General features: G+C 37.4%; 1 protein-coding gene across 1 annotated transcript; it reads left to right on the plus strand.

Annotated features, from left to right (window-relative positions):
* Positions 1-13,975: 13,975 nt before the first annotated feature.
* On the plus strand, positions 13,976-14,911 carry LOC130045781 (olfactory receptor 5AN1-like). The gene has a single exon (XM_056138648.1). The coding sequence runs from the start codon at positions 13,976-13,978 to the stop codon at positions 14,909-14,911; it is 936 nt and encodes a 311-aa protein (XP_055994623.1).
* Positions 14,912-23,458: the final 8,547 nt, after the last annotated feature.

The raw sequence follows: 23,458 nt of genomic DNA on the forward strand, positions 1-23,458 counted from the left end.
TTGGAGACTTTGTTGTTACTGTGTCTGGCATATCGAATACTCTCAGTAGCTTGCCGGGCTCTCCGAGAGGGGCGGAGGAATCGAACTCGGGTCGGCCATGTTGGCCGCTTGTAAGGCGAACGCCCTACCCGCTGTGCTAATTTCTGTATTTGTATTTAATTAATTTCTTCAGTAAAAATAAAATCATATACATAATTAAGTACATAAAATTAAAAATTATTTTTATGAAACACCTTAATTCCAAACAGAGACAGAAGAAGAATGAGAAAATCCAAAAAAAAAAAAACCACAAGCAAACAAAATAGAAAAAAATATATATATTTTTTTGAAATAAGCAGATCTTATTTTGAGGATTTTTAAGGTGTGGAGGGAGAGAGAGTGAGAGAGAGCAATGTACTCAAGAGAGAACACGGGCTTCTCCAAGGGCGGAGAGAGCCTCTACACACATACCAGCATTAGGCACAAAAGCATGAAAGTATGCATCCCAAGAAGGGAGATGCAGGCGACACATGTGCTCGGGCACCACATGTGCTCGGCCACGTGGGTGCAAGCACACATGAACTGGGGCAGCATATGCACGCCAAAATATATTTTTTAAAACTTCAAAACACAACATATAAATGTCTCATACAATTTATTCTACAATGAGTTGTGTATTTTATTAATTTTTATTTATTTATTTATTTATTTATTTGAAGGGCAGTTGTTTAGCCAATCTGTGGATATTCAGGGCTTACTCCTGACTCTGCACTCAGGGAGTACCCCTGGTGATGCTCAGGTGACCAGCTGTACTATCTCATCAGTCTCTATTTTAACAATAGTATGATTGTTTTATCCATGAAGTTCTACAGATCACCATTAACCCAAAAATCTCCCCACATGCTCCAGCACCCCAGGTCCCATCACTCAGATCATACATAGTCAGTAGAACTGTATCTTGGGATATAGTTCTCTAGCTTTGCTTATCCTCCACATATGAGTGTCATTATCTGTTGTTTTCCTTTTGCTTCTGATTCTCTTCACTTAGGATAATTTGCTCCAATTCCATCAAATTGCAGAAAACTGCATGATTTTTCCTCCTTCCCCCCCCCCCATTTAGAAACAAAGATTTACAACACTGTTTAATGATAAAGCTTTCATGCACACAGTGGGCCAACAACACACCCACCAACAACAAGTCATGACCCTCTAGATCCACCCACATAGAGGCAAATTGTATGATTTCATTATTGCTTATATCTGAGTCATATTCCCTTTTGACATATACCAGAACTCCTGAATCTACTCATTTGCTTGTGGATTGTTTCCAGAGCTTGGCAATTATAGTTAACTATTGTGAATAGACCTATAATGGACATAGAAGCACAGGTGTCTTTTTAAACTAGTGTTTATAGATTCTTGGTATAGATCCCAAGAAATAGAATTGCCAGATCATATGGAAGCTAAATTCTTAATTCTTTGAGAACTCTCTTTTGCCTCACATCCCCATATGCTCTGGCTGTTTCCAATAATTTTTTTGACTTGTACCAATCTCACTGGCATGAAGTGATATCTCATTGTTTTGATTTGCATTTCCCTGAGGATATGTGATTAAAAATATTTTTCATACAACTGTTGACCATCTGTATGTTTTTAATTTTTTATAATTTTATTTATTGAATCACCGTGAGAGCAGTTACAAAGCTTTCAGGTTTAAGTCTTCGTCATACAATGAAATACCCATACCTTCACAAGTGCCCATTCTCCACCACCAAAAACCCCAGTATACCCCCACTCCACACCCTCCCCCTACCTGTGGGGGGATGATTTCCACATTACTCTCTCTCTACTTTGACCACACTCAATATTTTGACACCAGACCAACCATTATTATTTGGAATTTTGCCCCACACTCAGATCTGCCAAAAAGGCAACAGTAGGCAATCAGTTTTCTATTGCTGGTATGAATAACATATGATGTTGCACTGCTGCAGTAGCAGCCATGCAATTTTGAAATTCCGAAATTTTAACAATTATATCTGGAGGGATTTCTGCCAAAACCTGTTGGGTTCAGAGATTTGTTTCTGAGTCTCTGGGATCATGGCCATTAAGCAGCTTGATCAGGAGCCAGAGAGGCTGTTCATGGGTGGCGACTTTGGGTCTTGTTGGGACGGGGAGGAAAGGGCCAGCTCACCCCCATCCCGTGAGGCCTCTCGTGTCTCGTCACTGAGGGCCCAAACTTAACTGTCCAGTGGCCTCTGGAGGATGACGGCCACTGAACCGCCAAGGGGGAGCAGGTGAAGGGATAGCACCCTTCCCCCTTGGGGTGGCCCGGAGGCGTAGGGTTCCGGACACATTTCTGCTAAAAGCAGATGGATTCCGAGATTTGACTAACATCATTGAGTCATTGAAAATGCATATACATTCAGTACTAGAAGGGGTCTCTCTGCTTTCCTGATTATAATTAATTAAATCAGAGCTGACACCAAGGTTTCTAGTCCATTTTGGATTGATTAGAATTTTGTGTCAAAATTCTAATTTTGGGAACTCTTTGGCACTATTGCGGCAACATGGGAAGATGCCATTGTTGACAAACATTGACGAGGAATACGATCGACTGGTTCAGCACCTCCATGAATGTGCGAGGAATGCCAAGAGAAAGATAGTCACAAAAAAACGCCTGTCTTCGAAAACTCTTGAGCTAATTCGCCAGCGTGGTTTAGCGCATGCCTCAGGCAACTGCAAGCTAACGTCTGAGCTCGAAAAGCAGTGCAGAGATGCGATCAAGGAAGACCTCAAAGAGAGAAGAGCAGAAGTACTGGTAGATGCGGCAGAAGCTGGGAAAAGTATTCGTTACGCCCGCCTGTCCTTCGCCAACTACAAGACCAAGATGACTGCCCTCCGACGTCCTGATGGATCCATCACATCCTCCAGAACGGCAATGGAGAAGATTATCCATGACTTCTACTCAAATCTCTTCGATAGCCATGTCCACTTGCCGACATACCAAATTCCACAGGATGGATATGTCGTTCCCAACGTTCTCCCTTCCGAAATCCGACACGCCATCTTGTCGGTAAAGAAACAAACAGCACCCGGCCCAGACAAGGTCAGACCTGAACACCTGAAGAACCTGCCATCAATACAATGGCTCGACTCTTCACTCGCTACCTGTCTGAATGCAAGGTTCCATCCCAGTGGAAAACCAGCAAGACCGTACTACTGTTCAAGGGAGACATCCATGACATTGGCAACTATCTCCCGATCTGCCCATTGTCTGTCATCTACAAGTTGTTCACTCGAATCATCATAAATAGGATTGGCAGAACACTAGATGAAGGACAACCATGCAAGCAAGCAGGGTTCCGCAAAGGATTCAGCACCATCGACCATATCCACACGATAACCAAGCTCATTGAGGTTTCTCGGGAGTTCAAGATGCCGCTCTGTTTAACGTTCATTGATTTAAAGAAGGCCTTTGATTCTGTTGAGACGGAAGTGGTCATTGAAGCCCTAGCCAATCAGGGCATTCAAGCCCAATACATCAAGATCCTCCATGAGCTGTATTGCGGATTCACTACCAGGATCTCACCATTCTACAAAGAAGTGATCGTTGATGTCAAGAGAGGGGTGTGGCAGGGTGATACCATTTCACCGAAACTCTTCAGTGCCACCCTCGAGAACATCATGCGACGACTGAAATGGGAAGGAATGGGAGTGAAGATAGATGGTCGGCAACTACACCACCTCCACTTTGCTCATGACATTGTTTTAATAACACCAAACATCAGCCAAGCGGCACAAATGCTGGCCGACTTTGACCATGAGTGTGGAAAGGTAGGACTACAGCTGAATCTTACGAAGACAATGTTTATGAAAAACAGCCTCGTTCCTGACGCCCCATTCGCTCTCAACGGAACGACCATCTCCGAATGCAACAGCTATGTGTACCTAGGTCGAGAAGTCAACATGACAAATGACCTGGCACCCGAGCTGCGCAGGAGGAAGAGAGCGACTTGGAATGCCTTCAAGAACGTCGAAGAAATAGCTAAGAGGACGAAGAACCTCCGGCTCCAGGCACATCTCTTTGATTCCACTGTTCTTCCTGCATTAACATATGCCTCAGAGACCTGGGCCCTACGCAAACAGGATGAGAACGCTATTCAGGTCTCCCAAAGAAGAATAGAAAGAGCTATGCTTGGAATATCACGTTTCACTCAAATGAGAGAAAAAATCCGGAGTTCCGACATCCGTCGACGATCAAGAATCAGGGACGCTGTCTCATTTGCCAAGGTGTCAAAAATCAGATGGGCTGGTCACGTAATGAAATTTAAAGACGACCGCTGGACTAGAGCTGTTACTACCTGGATTCCACGGGATGTCAAAAGCCCCTGTGGCCGCCCACCTACCAGATGGTCAGACTTCTTCGTCAAGATCATGAACGATCGGTTTGAGGCTCTTCATGTTCCCAGAGCGAACAGATGCCATTGGGCTACACTAGCACGTGACAGGGACAAATGGAGACGTTACTGGTGCCCGCTCGAGTAAATCGACGACTAACGGGAAGTTAAGTGATAAGTGATTAAGAATTTTGTGTATGGTATATGGTGAACTTTGTGTACAGTGGGTGATAGATATCAGAGTTAATTTTTTGTATGTGCCTGACTAGGTTTCCAGGTATCATTAGCTGAATAGGCTTTCCTTGCTCCACTTCATATACCTAAATCCTTTGTCAAAAATTAGCTATTCATATATCTACATATATATGTGTGTATGTATGTGTGTATATTTATAATTTAAAACAGAGAAAGAAAATCCTCTCCTGTTCTTTCATAGAATTATTTTGGCTATTCAAAGAGTTTTATTGTTTTTTACAAATTTAACAGCATTTAATCTATATCTCTAAAAATTGTCATACTACATTGTAGATACTACATTGAATCTCTATTGACTATATTAATTGTTTCAAATTTTTTTTGCTTTTTGGGTCACACCCAGCAATGCACAGGGTTTAATCCTTGCTCTGCACTCAAGATTTACTCCTGGCGGTGCTCAGGAGACCATATGGATGCTGGGAATTGAACCCAGGTTGTCCGCATGCAGGGCAAACGCCCTAACCGCTGTGCTATTTCTCCAGCCCCCAATTATTTCAATTTTAAACATGGGATGTCTTTCACCTCTTTTGCTATGCTGATTCCCAGATGCTCAATTTTGAGGTGAGGAAGCACAATTGTAATGGGACAGAAAGCCTTTCTCTAATATTAGGCACAGAACAAGTTTATTAACTCTCATCACTATTATTCAACAAAATATTGAAAGTTTTGCCACAGATAATAGACAAGAACAAAATATCAATGGTATTCAGATTGGAAAAAAGTCAAACTGTCACATTTTGCTGATTACATAATACTATACTTGGAAAACCTGAATATTCTGCCAAAAAATTCAAGAGACAGTAAACTTTTACAAAAAAGTGGCAGGCTACAAAATCAATGCAAACAAATCCATTCATTTCTATAAGCAAACAATAAAGTAGAAGAAAGAGGGGTTGGGGGAAAGATATAGTCTTTTCTCTGACTGGAGTATTATTCATTGGGTAAACATCACAATACCTTTATATACTAATCTTTTGTTAAGTATTTAGGTTATCTACAGATCATGGCTATTATAAATGATGCTAGGATGAAAATATATTTTAAATATATTTATTACTATCAGCGCAATTTTAGAAGTACCAATGCTGATACTTGGTAAGGTATCTTAAGGTCAAACAGTAAGTGAATGAGTCAGAATTTAATTCAGTTTGCTGGCACCAATATCTATGGTTGAAACCAAAATAACTCATGCATTTGTAACTGTCATCAGTGTTTCTGTGGCCCACATTGCTTTGATATTTTTTTTATTAGTGAGACATCATGAGGTACAGTTGTAGACTTACAAATTTTTGTTCTTGGGTTTCAATAATACAATGATTAAATACCCATCCCTCTGCCCATTTCCCACCGCCACGGATCCCAGTATCCCTCCCACCCCCCATCCCACCCATCCCACCCTGCCTCTGTGGCAGGGCATTCCCTTTTATTCTCTCTCTCTTATTGGGTGTTGTGGTTTGCAAAAAGGCAATGGGTGACAATCATGTTTGGTCTATAGTCTACTTTCAGCATGCTTCTCCCATCCTGGGAGAATCCTCCCAACACCTTTTATTTGGTGTTCCCTTCTCTATCTGAGCTCCCTTTGCTTTGATATTTTTACCTGTGCTAAAGACATTGGACTGGAGCGATAGCACGGCGAATAGGGCATTTGTCTTGCACGTGGCTGACTGGGTTCGATTTCTCCGTCCCTCTCAGAGAGCCTGGCAAGCTACCAAGAGTATCCCGCCAGCATGGCAGAGTCTGGCTAACCACCCATGGCATATTCGATATGCCAAAAACAGTAACAAGCCGTCTCACAATGGAGACATTACTGGTGCCCGCTAGAGCAAATTGATAAACAATGGGACTGGGACGACAGTGCTACAGTACTAAAGACATTATGCATGGGTACTTCAAAAAGCTGCATTGATGATTTTTAAGGTCTGGAAGAGAAGGTAATATAAGTACAAAGTACATATGTTATCAGTTAGTAAACAGGGAAATAGTTACATATTAAATCCATTGTTATCTTTTTTGCCAGCTATCTGTATCATAGTGGGAAAATCTTTTGACTCTATTGATTTCATATTTCACACCTAGAAATTGAAGATGCTAGATCACATGATCTAGGTCTGTCATCTCTAATGACTACTAGTTCATTAAAAGATACAATTAAGAGTTTAGATAGGACCATGGGGGACGTTGGGAATTGAATCAGAAGGGACATGGAAAAGATGTTGAAATTAGCCAAAAAAACTCTATGGCAACCATGACTACAGAGAACAAGTATCTGGAGGGTTTTCTCTGTCTGTCTTTTCTCCTTCCACCTCCACTCTTAATATCACATTTAAAAGTACCCCCCATCTATGGGCACCTTTATTATTGTGGATGATTTTTTTTTGGTTTGACCATGAAAAGAATCTTTTGGAAAATCTCTCTGGCAAAAAAATTCAACTTTTGCTAAGAATTTTGTCTTCGTGGGGCATCTGGATCAAGATGTGAAGGCAAGACTTAGAGATAACAGTGGATTCTGTGTTATTTAAGTAGCAATTTGATTCTTCTAGTAGGACTTGAATGGAACAAGGTTTATATTCTCACTCTCTTGCATCCTTCAAGCTTTCCATATTTTACTTCTACATCCTATACTAGGGATCTTCCTGTGGTTCTCCTTCTTTTCCCAAATTCTCAACCTTCAGTGAAACCTGGTCTGAAAGTTTGTACTTTGTGACAAAGGGAGAGATGCTATATTCAAGTTCTGAAATTTCTTAAAAATTTGACCTTTAATTCTCTTTCCTTTTAGTTTTGCACCTGAAAAATAAAAATATAATTTTAAATCTAAAGAGATGATGTAAAGTCTAAAAATTGTAAACCAAATCAAGTAATATATATATATTTTTTAACTACAGGGGAATTTACTAAAAATACATGGTTTTTTCTTCATCATAACTTTATATATGACAAGTACCCTTTAAATTTAGTTTTTCCTTTGATATCTTTGTTTTTATTTAATAATAATTAATTGCACTTCATTTTCTTTTTTTTATTAGTGAGATATCATGAGGTATAGTTGTAGACTTACAAATTTTTGTGCTTGGGTTTCAATTATACAATGATCAAATACCCATCCCTCCACCAGTGCCCATTTCCCACCACCACGGATCCCAGTATCCCTCCCACCTTCCATCCCCCCCCCCCATCCCACCCAGCCTCTGTGGCAGGGCATTCCCTTTTGTTCTCTCTCTCTTATTGGGTGCTGTGGTTTGCAAAAGAGGCAATGGGTGACAATCATGTTGGTCTATAGTCTACTTTCAGCATGGTTCATTTTCAATTTAAAATTTTGATGCAAAAATTTTGAGTAAGTAAAGGTAAGCTATCAGTTTGTAATATAAAACAAAGTACTCACACATAGTTCCATCAGACTTGAACATCTTTCAGGTAGTTCTTCACTGTCATCTTGGAGACATTAATATGGGTGACACAGATATCAGAAATGCACCACTCTAAGCAGTAATGGTTTGGTGAGTTTTTTGCTTTTAGCACTATAGCACTGTCCTCCCATTGTTCATCGATTTGCTTGAGCAGGCACCAGTAATGTTTCCATTGTGATTCTTGTTACTGTTTTTGGCATATCAAATATGCCCTGGGGAGCTTGCCAGGCGCTGCCATGCTTGCCAGGCTCTGCCGTGCAGGAGCTTGCCAGGCTCTGCCGTGCAGGCGAGATACTCTTGGTAGCTTGCCGGGCACTCCGAGAAGGATGGAAAAATCTAACCCGGTCAGCCGCATACAAAGCAAACGCTGTGAGGGCTATCTGGCTGCTACATCGGTCACCCCATTGATCGGCAGGGTTGAGTATCTCGCCCACACAGCAAAGCCTGGCAAACTACACTTGACATATTCGATATGCCAAACACAGTAACAACAAGTCTCACAATGTTACTGGGCCCACTCAAGCAAATCGATGAATGATGGGAGGACAGTGACAGTGTGATTATATTATGTATACTAGTAATATTATAATTTCTTTCTTAAATTTATATTTGTTCTTTGTCTATTTTATAAAACTTATGCTTTATAAACATTTATAATGCATTTAATATCTAAATGTTCAAATTTTTCTAATTATTAATTTTCATGACTTTTAATAAGTTACAATTTTTGCTTAAGAGAGGACATTTTGGGCACATAGCATAGCCAATAGGTCCTTTTAACTTTAAAGTTATTATTGAAAATTAACATGCTGATTGTATCAAAAAAATGTAGAACACACTTTCATAGAATTTGGTGATTGCAATATTTACTTTGACTCTTTCACTTGAGACAGGATTCGTTCACAATATCAAGATCCATAATAACTTGACTCTAGTTGTCAAATGAAATAAACTCATTTCATGCACTTAAGCTGACCAAACGGAAAATGTTCTTCATGCTTTTCATCATCAAGGTCCTAGGTTATTTGACTTGATTCTAAGCGTAGTATGAACGTACATCTTCCTAAAGGCAATTATGGCTATTTACAAAATCAGTGATGTCTCTGGAATTTCCCCCAAACTAATTCATAAGACCCTAGCATTCGACATTTACTTTCCTGGGAACAGCTGCTATTCTTGGTTATTTGTAGCATTTGATCATCAAAATAATAATCTGTTAAACAAGTGCTGTTGAGACAGGTGCTGTGAATATAACACTTGTTATATGATTTTCTGATGTAATCCTTCCATTAGTCTCATAGACACTTGTTTATAGGGACTTTTGTCCCTGTGTGTGTGTGTGTGTGCGTGTGTGTGTGTGGTGTGTATCTAAGGGGGGGTTGTGTTGTGTGATGACAGGAATTCACCCAGGGACTCATAAACATATGCGAAGCTCTCTGAGCTACATCTCCAGCCCTGCTTGTCTACACACTTAATGAATAAATTATTCCTGATATATTTAATTCACTGGAACGAGTTCGTAGTATGAAATGGTATAGTAACTAAAGTTCTTTTTAGTTTTATTGCGCTTGAATTTACATATGACATAGTATGAGTTTAAGGTCTACAAAATCCTACAATTTGAATTAAAAGGATATCTGTAAAAAAAAGTCTTATTATATTTTGATTATAAAAATATTACCATAATAATATCGTTTGACATGCATCACTTATATTGTTGTAAATGTTCTGTGTGATAATAAAACTTGAGAACCAATATTTTAAAAACCCCCCAATATGTGGTGGTGTGGTGAACTAGAGTTATCATGTTGTACATTGGATTCCCTGAAATTATCTGTAAATTTTGTTAATATCTTTGACCACTTTCACACTGTTACTCTAAACTTTGCCTGTAGAAACCATAAATACCTTTTTTCCTTGAGATTTTTTGCTTGTTTACATCCTACATATGACAGCATAAAGTATCTGTCTTCTCTCATTAGCATAATATCCTCAAGAGCTGTCAAAGATGTTTCAAAACTAAGGATTTCCGTTGTCATTCTAGAGTAATATTCCATTATGCATGCATACTGTTTATATATGTATATATACTCATATGGTACACATGAATGTATTTTTATATATCTTAATCGTCCATATTTATGATTATTTCTTTGGTAAGTGGACCCTTAAGTTAATAAAATGACTTATAAATAATGCTATAATTAGCATGAGCAGATATAATTCTGCGTTATTTCCTTTCCTTTAGATATATACTTTAAAAAGGAATTGATGAATATGGTAGTTCTATGTTTAAATTTCTGAGGAACTTCCACATATATTATTTTGGTGGCTGTACCAATTTACATTCTCAGCAACAGTGCAAAAGTTTAACTGAAACCCAAGCACAACAACTTGTAAGTCTAAAACTGAACCTCATGGTGTTTCACTAGTAAAACAAAACAAAAAGTTTTTATTTTTTCTAGGAGTTTATAGTTAGCTTATATGTAATCCTAATTTATTTGGTGCATGATATAGTTTTTGTGACAAATTTGCAGGCTATCGAATATAGCCTGCCCACAGGGCAGAGTCTGGCAAACTCCCCGCGGCGTACCAAATATGCCAAATACCAGTAACAATGATGGGTCTCATTCTCCTAAAGAGCTTGAATATAATCTCAGGGCTAGGATGAAAGAGACGTTACTGGGGCCTGCTCGAGGCAATCGACGATTAACAGGATGATGAATGAATGAATGAATGAATGAATGAATAGTTTTTGTGCATGGAGTGATATTCTTTTCTTCATCTCTACGTTCTTCAATTTTAGGCTCCCTGTAAAGTTGACCATACAAGGATAATTTTATTTCTGAATTCTGATTTTGTTCTATTGGTTTATATGTATGGCTTTGTACTAGGGTTCTATTGTTTCTATTATTATAATTTTGCAATACAAATTGAAATTAGTATAGATAGTGAATCCAGCTTTATTCTCTCAAGATTACATCATCTGTTCCGGATCTATTGTGCTTATGTAAAAAAAAAATTAGGATTGTTCTATTTCTGTGAAAATTGTCATTTACACTCTTGATTAGGGTTGCACTGAATCTATTATGTATTTTAAATCATATTAATGTTTTTAAAGTATTAGTTATTTCCACCCTTGAATGTGAGATAAATTTTTATTATTTGTATCTCTGCTTCTTTTTTCAAAGTCTAACAGCATTCATTTCAGAGGTCTTTAACCTCCTTGGTTAAATTTATTCCTAAGTATTTTAATTGTGTTTGATGGTCAATAAATGCAGTTGTTCTTTTTTTCAGATTATTCATGTTATCACAGAAACACCACTGATTTATACATATTGATTTTGTATCCTGCAAGTTAGTTAAATTAGTTAGATAACAGTAGTTCCTGCAGTAGTTAGGATGTTCTACATATTAAATCATGTTATCTACAATAGAGACTATTTTAATTCTTTCTTTACAATGCAAATGCTTTTCTCTTTGTTTTGTTTACATTGATTAAGACTTAATTCTATATAATATAGGTGAGAATGATCACCTCTGTCTTGCTCCTAATCTTACATGAAAAGTTTCAAATCTTTTACCACTGATTAGACTGGATGTTAACTTACTAGATACTTTTATTATTTCGAAATAAGTTCTATTATGCCAAGTTTTCAGAAGCTTTTCATGTGTCATGAATATTGTCAAATGTATCTAATAAGAGAGTTATGTATTTTATACTTTATTCTATTAATTTTATTATCACATTTATTTATTTTTGTATATTGAATTCTTGTATCCCAGAGTGAATTCTACTTGATCTTGTAGAAATTCTTTAAGCTGCTAGTGAAATCAGTTTCCTAACATTTTGTTGAGAATTTTAAAGTCTGTAATCACGAGGGATATTGTCTTTAGTTTTCTTTAGTGCAATTCTCTATACCTGACTTCGGTGTTCAGTTCAATGGCCTTTACCAGGCCATAATGCTGACCTTGTGAAATTTGTTTTAATATATTCATCCTTATTCAATTTTTGGCAAGATGTTGACATAAAATTGATGTGAATTCTTATTTTAATAAGTAGTATAATTTAGCACAAAGCCATCTGTTCCAGAACTTTTTGCTATTGATGTAAGACTTTGATTACTGACCTAGTAGTCTTACTTGATTACTTACTTGATTACTTACATTGATCTACGGAGATCCCTGATTGATATTTTGGGCTTTATATTTCTTATCCTTTTGGTTTGGTTTAGTTTGGTTTTGGACCCAGCAGAGCTCAGTGCTTACTCCTGGTTCTGTGCTCAGGGAAAACTGGCACGCTCTAAGTATCAGATGGGGTGCTGGGGAGCAAACCCTGGCCAGTTGTGTGCAAGGCAAGTGCCTTACCCATCGTACAATAGCTCTGGCACCCAAGTTCTCTATTTCTATGAATTTAACTATCTCTTCTAGGTTGTCAAGATTATTAAAATAAGTGTTGACCAGAAAAGACCCTCGTGGCATAGTTCACTACCACAGCAGATATGGTGAGAGTTTAACTGCTTGCCTTCCGCTCCAGTGTGGTCCTTCTCAGTTTCTGTTCCAGCCTTATGGCCATGTTCTAAGATTTTCACAACGATATTATTATTTATGAATGGCTGTTATTTGTTTTCCCGGTGAAGAAAATTATGTCAGATTGACCTATATACTCTCCTAATGATGTCTCTCAGAACTAAAACTCTTAATCAAGGTACTATATTGTTTCTTAACAAGACAAATATTCTAAAATTGAGACAATAATTGGGGCCAGTAGGCCAATAGACTAGGAGTTGAACGAGTCTTCTTTCATGGGAAAGTTCACATAAAATTTTCCCTAAAATTATTTTATAACATATGACACATACATGAAAGTATTATCAACAATATCCAACAAAGTATTATCAGCAATATCAAATTTGATATAATTGTCCAAACCATTTGGAGAGGGTATGTTAAATATATTTGTGAACATGTTTGAGAAGTTAATATAAACTTTCTAAAGACTCTGACATGTAAAGAAGAAATATTTTAAAACTTTCTATATGATCATCTGGGAGAGAAGCTATTTTATATTTATCCTGAAATGTTACCATTTATGTTTCAATATTAAAAGGGAGAGTCTGGCAAACTCCTTGTGGTGTACCCAATATGCCAAATACCAGTAACAATGATGGGTCTTATTCTCCTAACCCTGGAAGAGCTTTTAATCTGGCACTTTTTAAAAAATCTCAGGGCTAGGACGAAGGAAACGTTACTGGGGCCTGCTCGAGGCAATCAACGAACAACAGGATGGTCGTGATTCGTGATTGGTGATTAAAAGGGAGTGGTTATTTATACACTGGAGCTATAACACAGCAGGTAGGGCATTTGCCTTGCACGTGACCCACCCAAGTTCAATTCCTTCGTCCCTCTCAAGGAGCCTGGCAAGCTACGGAGAGTAGTCCGACTGCACGGCAGTGCCTGGCAAGCTCCCCATGTTGTGTTCGATATGCCAAACGCAGTAACAGCAAGTCTCGCAATGTAGATGTTACTGGTGCCTGCTCGAGCAAATCAATGAACAACGGAAGGACAGTGCTACAGTTATTTATATATTAAATTGTTATAGGTCTTTTAAAAACCATTTATTTTAGTCAGTCATCTCTACCTTATTTTAGCAGTGACGGGATATTGCTTTTTAAACTAATTATCCTTTAAATTTATAGATATTTTAATTTCCATTAGACCATGGAATAATTGAGAACCTGAAGCACTAAGAAGTACTTTGAAACAATTCAAGATGAAAAGTTGGGGTACACCTACCAGGTCAGTGAAACATTTTGCCTTTCCCAGTATTCAAAGAGTGGAAAAAGATGGCATGAGGGAAAATTATAATGCTATCATTTCTCCCGAGTCACTAATATATTATTTTGTCATTCTTATGACTTTAGGAAAATCAACCCAATGACAGGTGGAAATAATACTGCAGAAATTACTATGTTCATCTTGTTAGGATTCTCAGATTTCCCCCAAATCTTAGCAGTTCTCTTCATTGTATTTCTATTCATCTATATTTCCACTCTGACTTGGAATTTGTGCCTTATTGTACTAATAAGAATGGACTCCCACCTTCACACACCCATGTACTTCTTCCTCAGTAATTTGTCCTTTATAGATATCTGTTATGTGACCTCTACAGCTCCCAAGATGCTCTCTGGATTTTTCCAGAATCAGCCAACTATCACCTTTGTGGGTTGCACTGTTCAGTACTTTGTCTTTTCAACGATGGGACTGACTGAGTCTTGTCTTATGACCGCCATGGCTTATGACCGCTATGCTGCCATTTGTAATCCACTTCTCTACTCATCAATCATGTCACCCACCCTTTGTGTGCAGATGGTGTTGGGATCCTATCTGGCTGCACTCTCTGGTTCTATATCCCAATTGTGTGCCATACTTCAGCTCCGCTTCTGTGGTCCCAATATCATCCATCACTTCTTCTGTGACATGCCCCAGTTGTTGATCTTGTCCTGCACTGACACTTTCTTTGTACAACTCATGTTGGCTATATTATCAATGATTTTTGGAATAACGAATGTTGTACTTATCGTGATATCCTATGTCTATATTGTCCTTTCCATCTTAAAGATCACTTCAGCTAGAGGCAGATCCAAGGCTTTCAATACCCGTGCTTCTCACCTGACAGCCGTCACCCTTTTTTACACCTCAAGTGTCTTTGTCTACTTAAGTTCCAGCACCGGAAGTTCCTCAGCCTTTGACAGATTCGCATCAGTGTTCTATACTGTGTTGATCCCCATGTTGAATCCTTTGATTTACAGCTTAAGAAACCGAGAAATAAAAGAAGCCATGAAGAATTTTCCAAAGAAAAGATATTGCTGAGGTGACATATCTTTTCTTTCAGAATTCCTTAGTCAACAAAAATGTACACATGAATGTACCATCACATAATTCAAATGTCTTTGGATCAAGAAAATTCTACCACAAATAATCTGCTAAAATGTACGTATATCTCAGTGAGTGCCACACAAACATCAGAGCCCTCATTCATGACCTTCGTTATTTTAAAACTACATGAGGATGTATTAATCTTCTAGCAAATGTTTGTGGGAATCTGCAGTTTAGAAATGAGTTGTTTCTGTTTCTAAGGTTGATCTTTGTTCACTCTCAAATCTTTGATACTGATACCTGACAAAGGCACCAGTTGAAAAAACCCTTGCTACTTCAGATGAAACAAAACTCGAGTATGTTTGTGATTGCTATGCACTGTTACTTGAATGAGAATAAATTGTTACGGGAGATGTGTTTTAGACAAAAAAAAAATTATTCAGTTGGCTTAGTGTCTCCAGGGAAAATCAGTGTCGATATTTTCTAAATTTGTCTAAAACCTCCTTCAGTCCTAATCATGCTACGTGGTTTCAGCTACATCCTACTCTCCATCAGTCAGAGTAAGAAAGGAAAAGGTGATTTAATTTTTTAAAAAATTGAATCGCTCTGAGACACAGTTACAAAGTTGTTCGTGATTGGGTTTCAGTCATAGAATGTTCCAACACCTGACCCTTCACTAGTGTACATTTCCCACCAATGTCCCCAGTTTCCCTCCTGCCCCTGCCTCCACCAGCTGCCTCTATAGGCATATATATTTTCTCTCTCTCTCTCTCTCTCTCTCTCTCTCTCTCTCTCTCTCTCTCTCTCTCTCTCTCTCTCTCTCTCTCTCTCTCTCTCCCCTTCCCCTTGGGCATTATGGTTTTTCAACCCAGGTACTAAAAGCTTCTCATGTATATCCCTTTATCTCTTTTCAACACTCAGTTCTTGTCCAAAGTGATCATTTTCAACTATCATTGTCATAGCAGTTTCTTCTCTTTCCTAACTGCCCTCCCGGGTTTCTACTGGTGGCAAGCTTCCAATCATGGACCAGTTATTTTGGCCCTCATTTCTACTGTGCTTGAGAAGGTGATTCGAAGAATAAAGAGGAGTTATGGGAAACCGTCACTGACTTATAATTTAATTTCTTGCATCTAGTGTCTAGTGGTAATTTCTGATTTTAAAATATGCAAATTTCACATCATAGGTAACAGTTTCTGATATTGTATGACTTAAAACATCTCTCTTCCATTACATGTTGAAAATGTAGCCTGGTTTGGTATGGGGAGTTGGATCACACTAATAATTTTTGATAATTCAAGCAATCAACTCTGTTTATCATGAGGAAACTTTCCTGAGAGGTCTCTGTAATAAATGAATAATAGAACATTCAATATTGCAGACTATGGAAAAACCGATATGCCCACTTTTCTATTGTCTAGTCAATATTTTCTGTGCTAGAAATTTGTAGTTAGGTGAGGTGATATAACGGGCACAGTAGACTGGCTAGATTTACTTTAATGCTATTTCCTGGAAACCTCAAGATTTCCCAGGAGAGGAAATAGATACTGGAATAAACAAGGTTTTCAACTCTGACCAGCTTTTGCTGTATAAAGAGGATAAAAAGTCGTGATCCTTGAGGTCTGGTTTAAAAGAGAGCAGAGTGTGCAACCTCATTGACTACTTAATTCCAGATTTTCCAATTTTGAACTAATATATAGCAGATGCAATTATAGTTCCATATTATCCCTTGTTATTTATTCAATTTTTCGATCTTTTAGGGTCTCAAATTTATGAGTCACATAAATTATCCTGCTTAATTAAAGACTATAAGATATTTGAAGACTTTGTCAAAACTTTCATGAGTTTACACATGGAAAAGATTGAGAGGAAGGGAGTTTTGGACTTCCGTGAGAAAAATGTGTGGGCTTAGAGTCGAGAGAAAAATGTAATATGAATAAAAGTTGTATGATAACTTCAACCAAGTTAGGCATGATCTATGAGGCATTGTTCTTGAATATGTATGAATGTGTAAGAAATGTATTTCTGAAGGGAGAGATGGGGGCTAATATAGAAGACCGATTTTCACTTGTTTATAATACAGTGTTGCTGATTATAATCATGATGTGCTTTAGAGAAAATACAAAAATTGGGAAAATCCATTTAAAGGGTACAGGCTAACTAATAAAGAGAAGTAAGTTTTAGCAATGTTTCAAAGAGTATGTTCAAGTACACACCTTCTAAAAATGTCATCCCAATTTTTTTGCCCCTAGATCCTGGTAACCATTTTATTTTGTTTCTGTGAAAATGGACTTTTATATTTAATATACTAATTATATCATATGGTTTTGTTATTTTCTGTCCAGTTCAGCTCACTGAGTATAATGCTGTCAAGTTCTATAATAGTAGTCACAATTTTATACCATTTTTTTCTCCTGTGGTTGAATACTATGTTGTATACCACATCTCCCTTATCCATTCTTCCACTGGCAGTTTCTATACTTTGGCTACTATAAATAATGATAAATAAGGGCTGGAGCGATAGCACAGCGGGTAAGGCATTTGCCTTGCACGCCGCTGACCCAGGTTCGATTCCTCTGCCCCTTTCAGAAGGCCTGACAGACTACTGAGAGTATCCCGCCCGCATGGCAAGCTACACATGGTGTTTTCGATATGCCAAAAACAGTAACGAGTCTCACAATGGAGATGTTACTGGTGCCCACTTGAGCAAATCAATGAACAATGGGACGACAGTGCTACAGTGTTCACACATTGGAAATAATTATACAGTACACGAGGAGTACAGATATATTTTAAATATCTTCTTTTCATTTTATTTGATTATGTACTCAGAAGTCAAATTGCTAAATTATGCAGTAGTTGAGCTTTTAATTTTTGGAGCAAACCATCTGGTTTTCATAGTAACTAAACAATTTTGTCTTCCCCATAAATGAAATATAAGGCTGCCTTTTTCTCCATATTATAACCAAAATTTTTCATCTTTAGTTCTCTTGATGATAGACATTATAACAGATGTAAAATTATATATCATTTTGGTTTTAATTTTAATTTCTCTAATAACCTGTGACATGGATCATCTATTATGTTCTTATTGACCATTGAGATGTCCAGTGTAGCACTGTCTTCCCATTGTTCATCGATTTGCTCAGGCGGCCCTGTAATGTCTCCATTGTGAGCTTTCTTGTTACTGTTTTTAGCATATCGTCCATTTAGAAAAATATACATTTCTTTCCTATGTCCATTATTAAGTTGAATTGCTTGGCTTTTTGTATTATTTGTTACTGAATTGGAAAACGTCTTTATATAGTTTGGCTATTACCCCCTTAACTGAAAAATTGCTTAGAAATAGTTTTTCTAATTTCTAAGGTTGCCTTTTCAATGTTTTGTTTACTGTTGTCAAATTTTTAAATCAACATCTTGTATTTTGGGTTTTGTACAGTTGGTAGGGTGCTTGACTAACATGTGACCAACCTGAGTTTGATCCCTGGCACCCTATATTGTTCCCCAGACCTGATGAGAGAGATCTCTGAGCACAGAGCCAGGAGTAAACCCTAAGTACCACCAGTTGTGGCACAGAAAAACAAAATCTAGTATTTTCCACTGAATATTCTTTTACTTCCCTAATAAATTTATTCCTAAGAATTTTATTGTTATAATCTGTTGTGAGTAAGAAGTTTAATTTTTTGTCAGGTGTTTTGCTACTTGTGTGTTGAAACTGAACTGAATAATACACATTTATTTGATACAAAATTAATGTCATGCAACACATTCACAGTCACGGTCACAGTTCTCCCGTTGTTCATCGATTTGCTCTAGCGGGCCGAGTCTCCATCGTGAGACTTGTTGTTACTGTGTTTGGCATATGGAACACATCACGGATAGTTTGCCAGGCTTTGCCCTGCGGGCGAGATGCTCTCGGTAGCTTGCTGGGCTCTCTGAGAGGGGTGGAGGAATCGAACTCGGGTCGGCCATGTTGGCTGCGTGCAAGGCAAATGCCCTACCCACTGTGCTATTGCTCCTGCCCACACATTAGTCACAATAATAGCATTTCCTTTTCTCCTGTGGTTGAATGATATTATATTATAAATACCACATCCTTCTTGTCCATTTATCCACTGTTAGTTTCTATATTTTGGCTACTATAAACAATGATGCAATACACATAAGGGTGCAGATATATTTTAAATATCTTGTTTTCATTTTCTTTGGTCATTTTATCAATCTCTTAATCTAGTCTAGTGTTTTCTATAGAAATATAATGTCATATTAAAATAATGATTCTCCATTTCCGTTTTCCATTTTAAAGGCTTATGTATGGTAGCTTTCAACCATTGGCCAGTTTTCCCAAACCTTGAATATTAGTCTGTGGAGGGCAGTTAGGACAGAGAAGAAACTCTTATTCTCCCCATCCATCTCAAAAAAGTTTTATTTATTTATTTATTTATTTTGCCTATAATATATATATTTTTTAATTTTTATTAGTGAGACACCATGAGGTACAGTTGTAAACTTACAAATTTTGTGCTTTGGTTTCAATTATACAATGACCAAATACCCATCCCTCAACCAGTGCCCATTTCCCACCACCACGGATCCTAGTATCCCTCCCACCTCCCATCCCCCCCATCCCACCCTGCCTCTGTGGCAGGGCATTCCCCTCTGTTCTCTCTCTCCTTTTGGGTGTTGTGGTTTGCAAAAGAGGCACTGAGTAGCAATCATGTTTGGTCTATAGTCTACTTTTAACTTTTATTTTGTAGCTTATTCTGATTGGTGTGCAGTGATATTGCATTACCATGTTGATTTGCAATTCCCTGACAATCAGTAATGTGATAAGAATATTTCATTTTCCTGTGGACATATGCATGTTTTTCCATTTTGTTTGTATTTTTGTTTCATAGGCTATTCTGGCTCTGCATTTAGGGATCACTCTTAGTGTGGTTTGGATTATATGTGGTGCCAGAAATTGAACTTGGGTTAACCTTCCCAAGTGCCTTACCCCACTGTACTCTTTCTCTCTGGTCCATTCCTAGCTATATATTTTCTTGGCAGATGTATCTCCTCTTTTCTTAAAATGCCATTGGATATATTTTGTGATTGAGTTTCATGTGTCCTTCTCAAAGAAGATCCGGGTTTAATCCTTGGCAACCCATGTGTTCCCAGAGCACCACTGCAGTAATTTCTGGATGCAGAGCCGGGATTAACCCCTGAGCACCTCTGGGTATGACCCCAAAACAAACAAACAAAAAAGATTCTTAGGAACTGATTTTTGTTGATACAATCACAAATAGGATTATGTTATTCATTTCTTTTCTTTTAAAGTTTGTCACTTGCATGTAGAAATGCAAAGTATTTTGTATGACAAATTGTAACCTCCCACTTTGCTACATTTTATTATTTTATTAGTTGCATATAGTTAATTAGTTGCATATAGAAAATTATATTTTTCTATGCATGTTATCATATCTGAAAATTATGATGACTTAAGAATTTGTTATTGTTTTGGGACTACGTCCAGCATTCAGGGCTTACTCCTGGCTCTGTGCTCAGGAATCACTCCTGGCAGAGCACAGAAGTGATGGGTTCCTGAAGATCAAACCTGGTGGGCCATATAAGCACTCTACCCACTACATGATCTCTCCACCCCAAGATTAACAAAATTTTTTTCCAATTTGGGAAGCATTGGTTTTCTTTTTATTTCCAAATTTCTGTGTCTAATATTTCTACTACTGTAGCATTGTAGCACTGTCCTCCCATTGTTCATTGATCTGCTCGAGCGGGCCCAGTAACATCTCCATTATGAGACTTGTTACTGTGTTGGGCATATCGAATACATCACGGGTAGCTTGCCAGGCTTTGCCGTATGGGCAAAATACTCTCAGTAGCTTGCTGGGCTCTCCGAGAGGGGCGGAGGAATCAAACTCGGTTTGGCTGGATTGGCTGCATGCAAGGCAAACACTCTACCCGCTGTGCTATCGCTCCAGCCCTGAATAATAGTGGTGATCATGGACATAACTGTGTCTGATTTCTGAGGAAATGTTTTCAGTTTTTCACACTTAGTATGGTCTTAGTTGCCAGTTTGTTGTACATGTACCGCAAAATAAATAAGTTTATAAGTAAATAAAAATGGACTTTCATTATTACTCAGTTATGCCGGTCTTATGTACTTCTATGAAGGCAATGAAATCGCCCACTTCAAAGGCTATTTGCATCTATACTTTGTAGCAGCATTATTCACAGCATTCAAAAAAAAGAATCAATTTAAACATCCATAATATTCATCTACAGGTAACTGGATAGATGACTGGCTAAATATATACATATACATATATATAATATATACATTATATGGAATACTATACTGCCCAAAACAACCCGACTGCTGGTGACAATGTAACATCTCAACATCCATGTAATTAACTACATTGTCTTGAATATGTTTCAATATGTGATCATTTTAGTATATGTGTAAACTTTCAAAAAAGTTTTTAAATAAAGTTTCCATATATACAATGAAATACCACTGCAACTATAAGAAAAGATGAAGTCTTACCTTTTGCTACAACATAAATGTAACGGGAGGATGTAAAAATAACCAAAAGAAGTTAAAAGGAGAAAGACAGATTCCAGATGATCTCATTCATGAGTAGTATATAAAGAAACAAAGTCAAGGAACAGACAATGTTCCTTGAAAAACCAAACCCTTAGACTCTGACAACAGAACTGAGTTTACCCAATGAGAGAAGATCAAAAGGACGAACCCTGTGAGCTGAGATATTGACACATTGGTGATGGGCATAATGTGTGACACCATATTCCTAAAACAAGAATTTTATACTTATTAAACTACGTAATTATATTCTAAAGAAAATCATGTCTTCAGAAGTAAAATGAATTTAACTTGAACTGATTACTCTAATTTTAATAATAAGGAAGCAAATGATAATTACTGAGTGAAAATAGGGTGGCTAGAGCAGGAAAGGAAAAGGGGGTGGAAAGAATGAGTAGAGGGGTCTTGTTGGTGGATAGATGACTCTGAAACATTCATGGTGGGGAAGGGGACAATTACACATAGATAAAAGTAGAAAGTTTGACCCTGAAAATTCAAAATTCTTACATTGTGTTGTAAGACAACGACAAGTCAAAAGGAAACTTTCCGATGAAAATATTAACCTAAGAATAATCCAGTTAAAGCTATTAAAGTAATCATATTAAGCCCCTCTAAGTTTATATGAAATAAAGAGGGCAGAAAAGCATATTAAACAGTACTAATAAGGCTCATTATAATATTGTCATTAACATGGGTGAAATCATGAATATCTGGGTTGCATTTAAATTATCAAAAATAGAACAAAACTTTGCTTCCTTTAAGTTCACCACAATCCTATTAACTACTAACTTCTAATTTTCTAAATTCACTCTATTATCAACTTAATTTTACTGATTAAGTAATTGAGGTGCAGAGAGATGAAGTTAAAAAGGATCAAAGTCACATAGCTCATAAGGAATTTTGTCAGAATTCAGCTTGGTTCGATTCAACCCAAGTTGAATTCTTGGGTTGAATTCAAGGTTCAGGGCCTGGTTTCATAATCCAAATACACAACAAAAGAAAATTGAAGGCGTCAACTGTTGACTGACCATAAAATCGGCTTTGCCTCATACAATCTTGATTTTTATGTTTCTTGTCTTGACAAGACTATTAATAATTATACTTTTCATGACCCAAACTATTCAGCTGGATGATCAATGCTATAATCACTTCGTTTGGAGTGTTTGTCTTAGAACTATGTTTCAAAAGTTCCTGAAGGTAAAGTTGAACTTGATTCAACTAGGTCACATGGGGGATCATGACAGTGTTTAGAAATGGAATCAACTGGGGACATGCCTCTATTGTTTTCTCCATCCATCACTCTAGAGAATAATTAATAGATAATAGAGCCTTTCTGTTAATTGCCTCATCTAGCTATCTTCACTAAGGACCCTGCATTTAAGAGAATCTTAAGTTGGAATCACCTCTCCCAAATACGATATGTCTACTAGAGTCTTTTCAAAATCTTAGAGCCCAGAGGATGTAAAGGCATCCAGAGTGCAATTAAGATTCAGGTCCAGAAGAAAGCAGCTGTGACGGAAACATCCCCACAAATTTGCCAAAACACAACTGTCCAAGTATTAACAAGAATATCTAGGTGGGTAAAATAACCACATGACAAATTTTCATCCTTCCTTCCTTCCTTCCTTCCTTCCTTCCTTCCTTCCTTTCTTCCTTTTCTCTCTTTCCTTGTTTTTTTCTTTTTCTTTTTGTTTTATTTTATATCCATATTCTGTAAACCCAACACAGAAACCTCATGTCTTCAAGTTTAATTGCTATTTTCCCTTTTTATTTTTTTGTAGATGTTCCTATAATAACCATGTTCCCTTTTCTCCATCCCTGTGAGATTTTTTGAATTCATATATATGTATATATAAATTTGAATTTCTATATTATATATGTTCATAGTAACATACTATAGAAATGATCCCTGGTGATAAAAAGTTAAAGGATTTTTT

Source organism: Sorex fumeus, unplaced genomic scaffold (assembly GCF_029834395.1).
Source record: "Sorex fumeus unplaced genomic scaffold, SorFum_2.1 ptg000007l, whole genome shotgun sequence".
NCBI classification, from domain to species: domain Eukaryota; kingdom Metazoa; phylum Chordata; class Mammalia; order Eulipotyphla; family Soricidae; genus Sorex; species Sorex fumeus.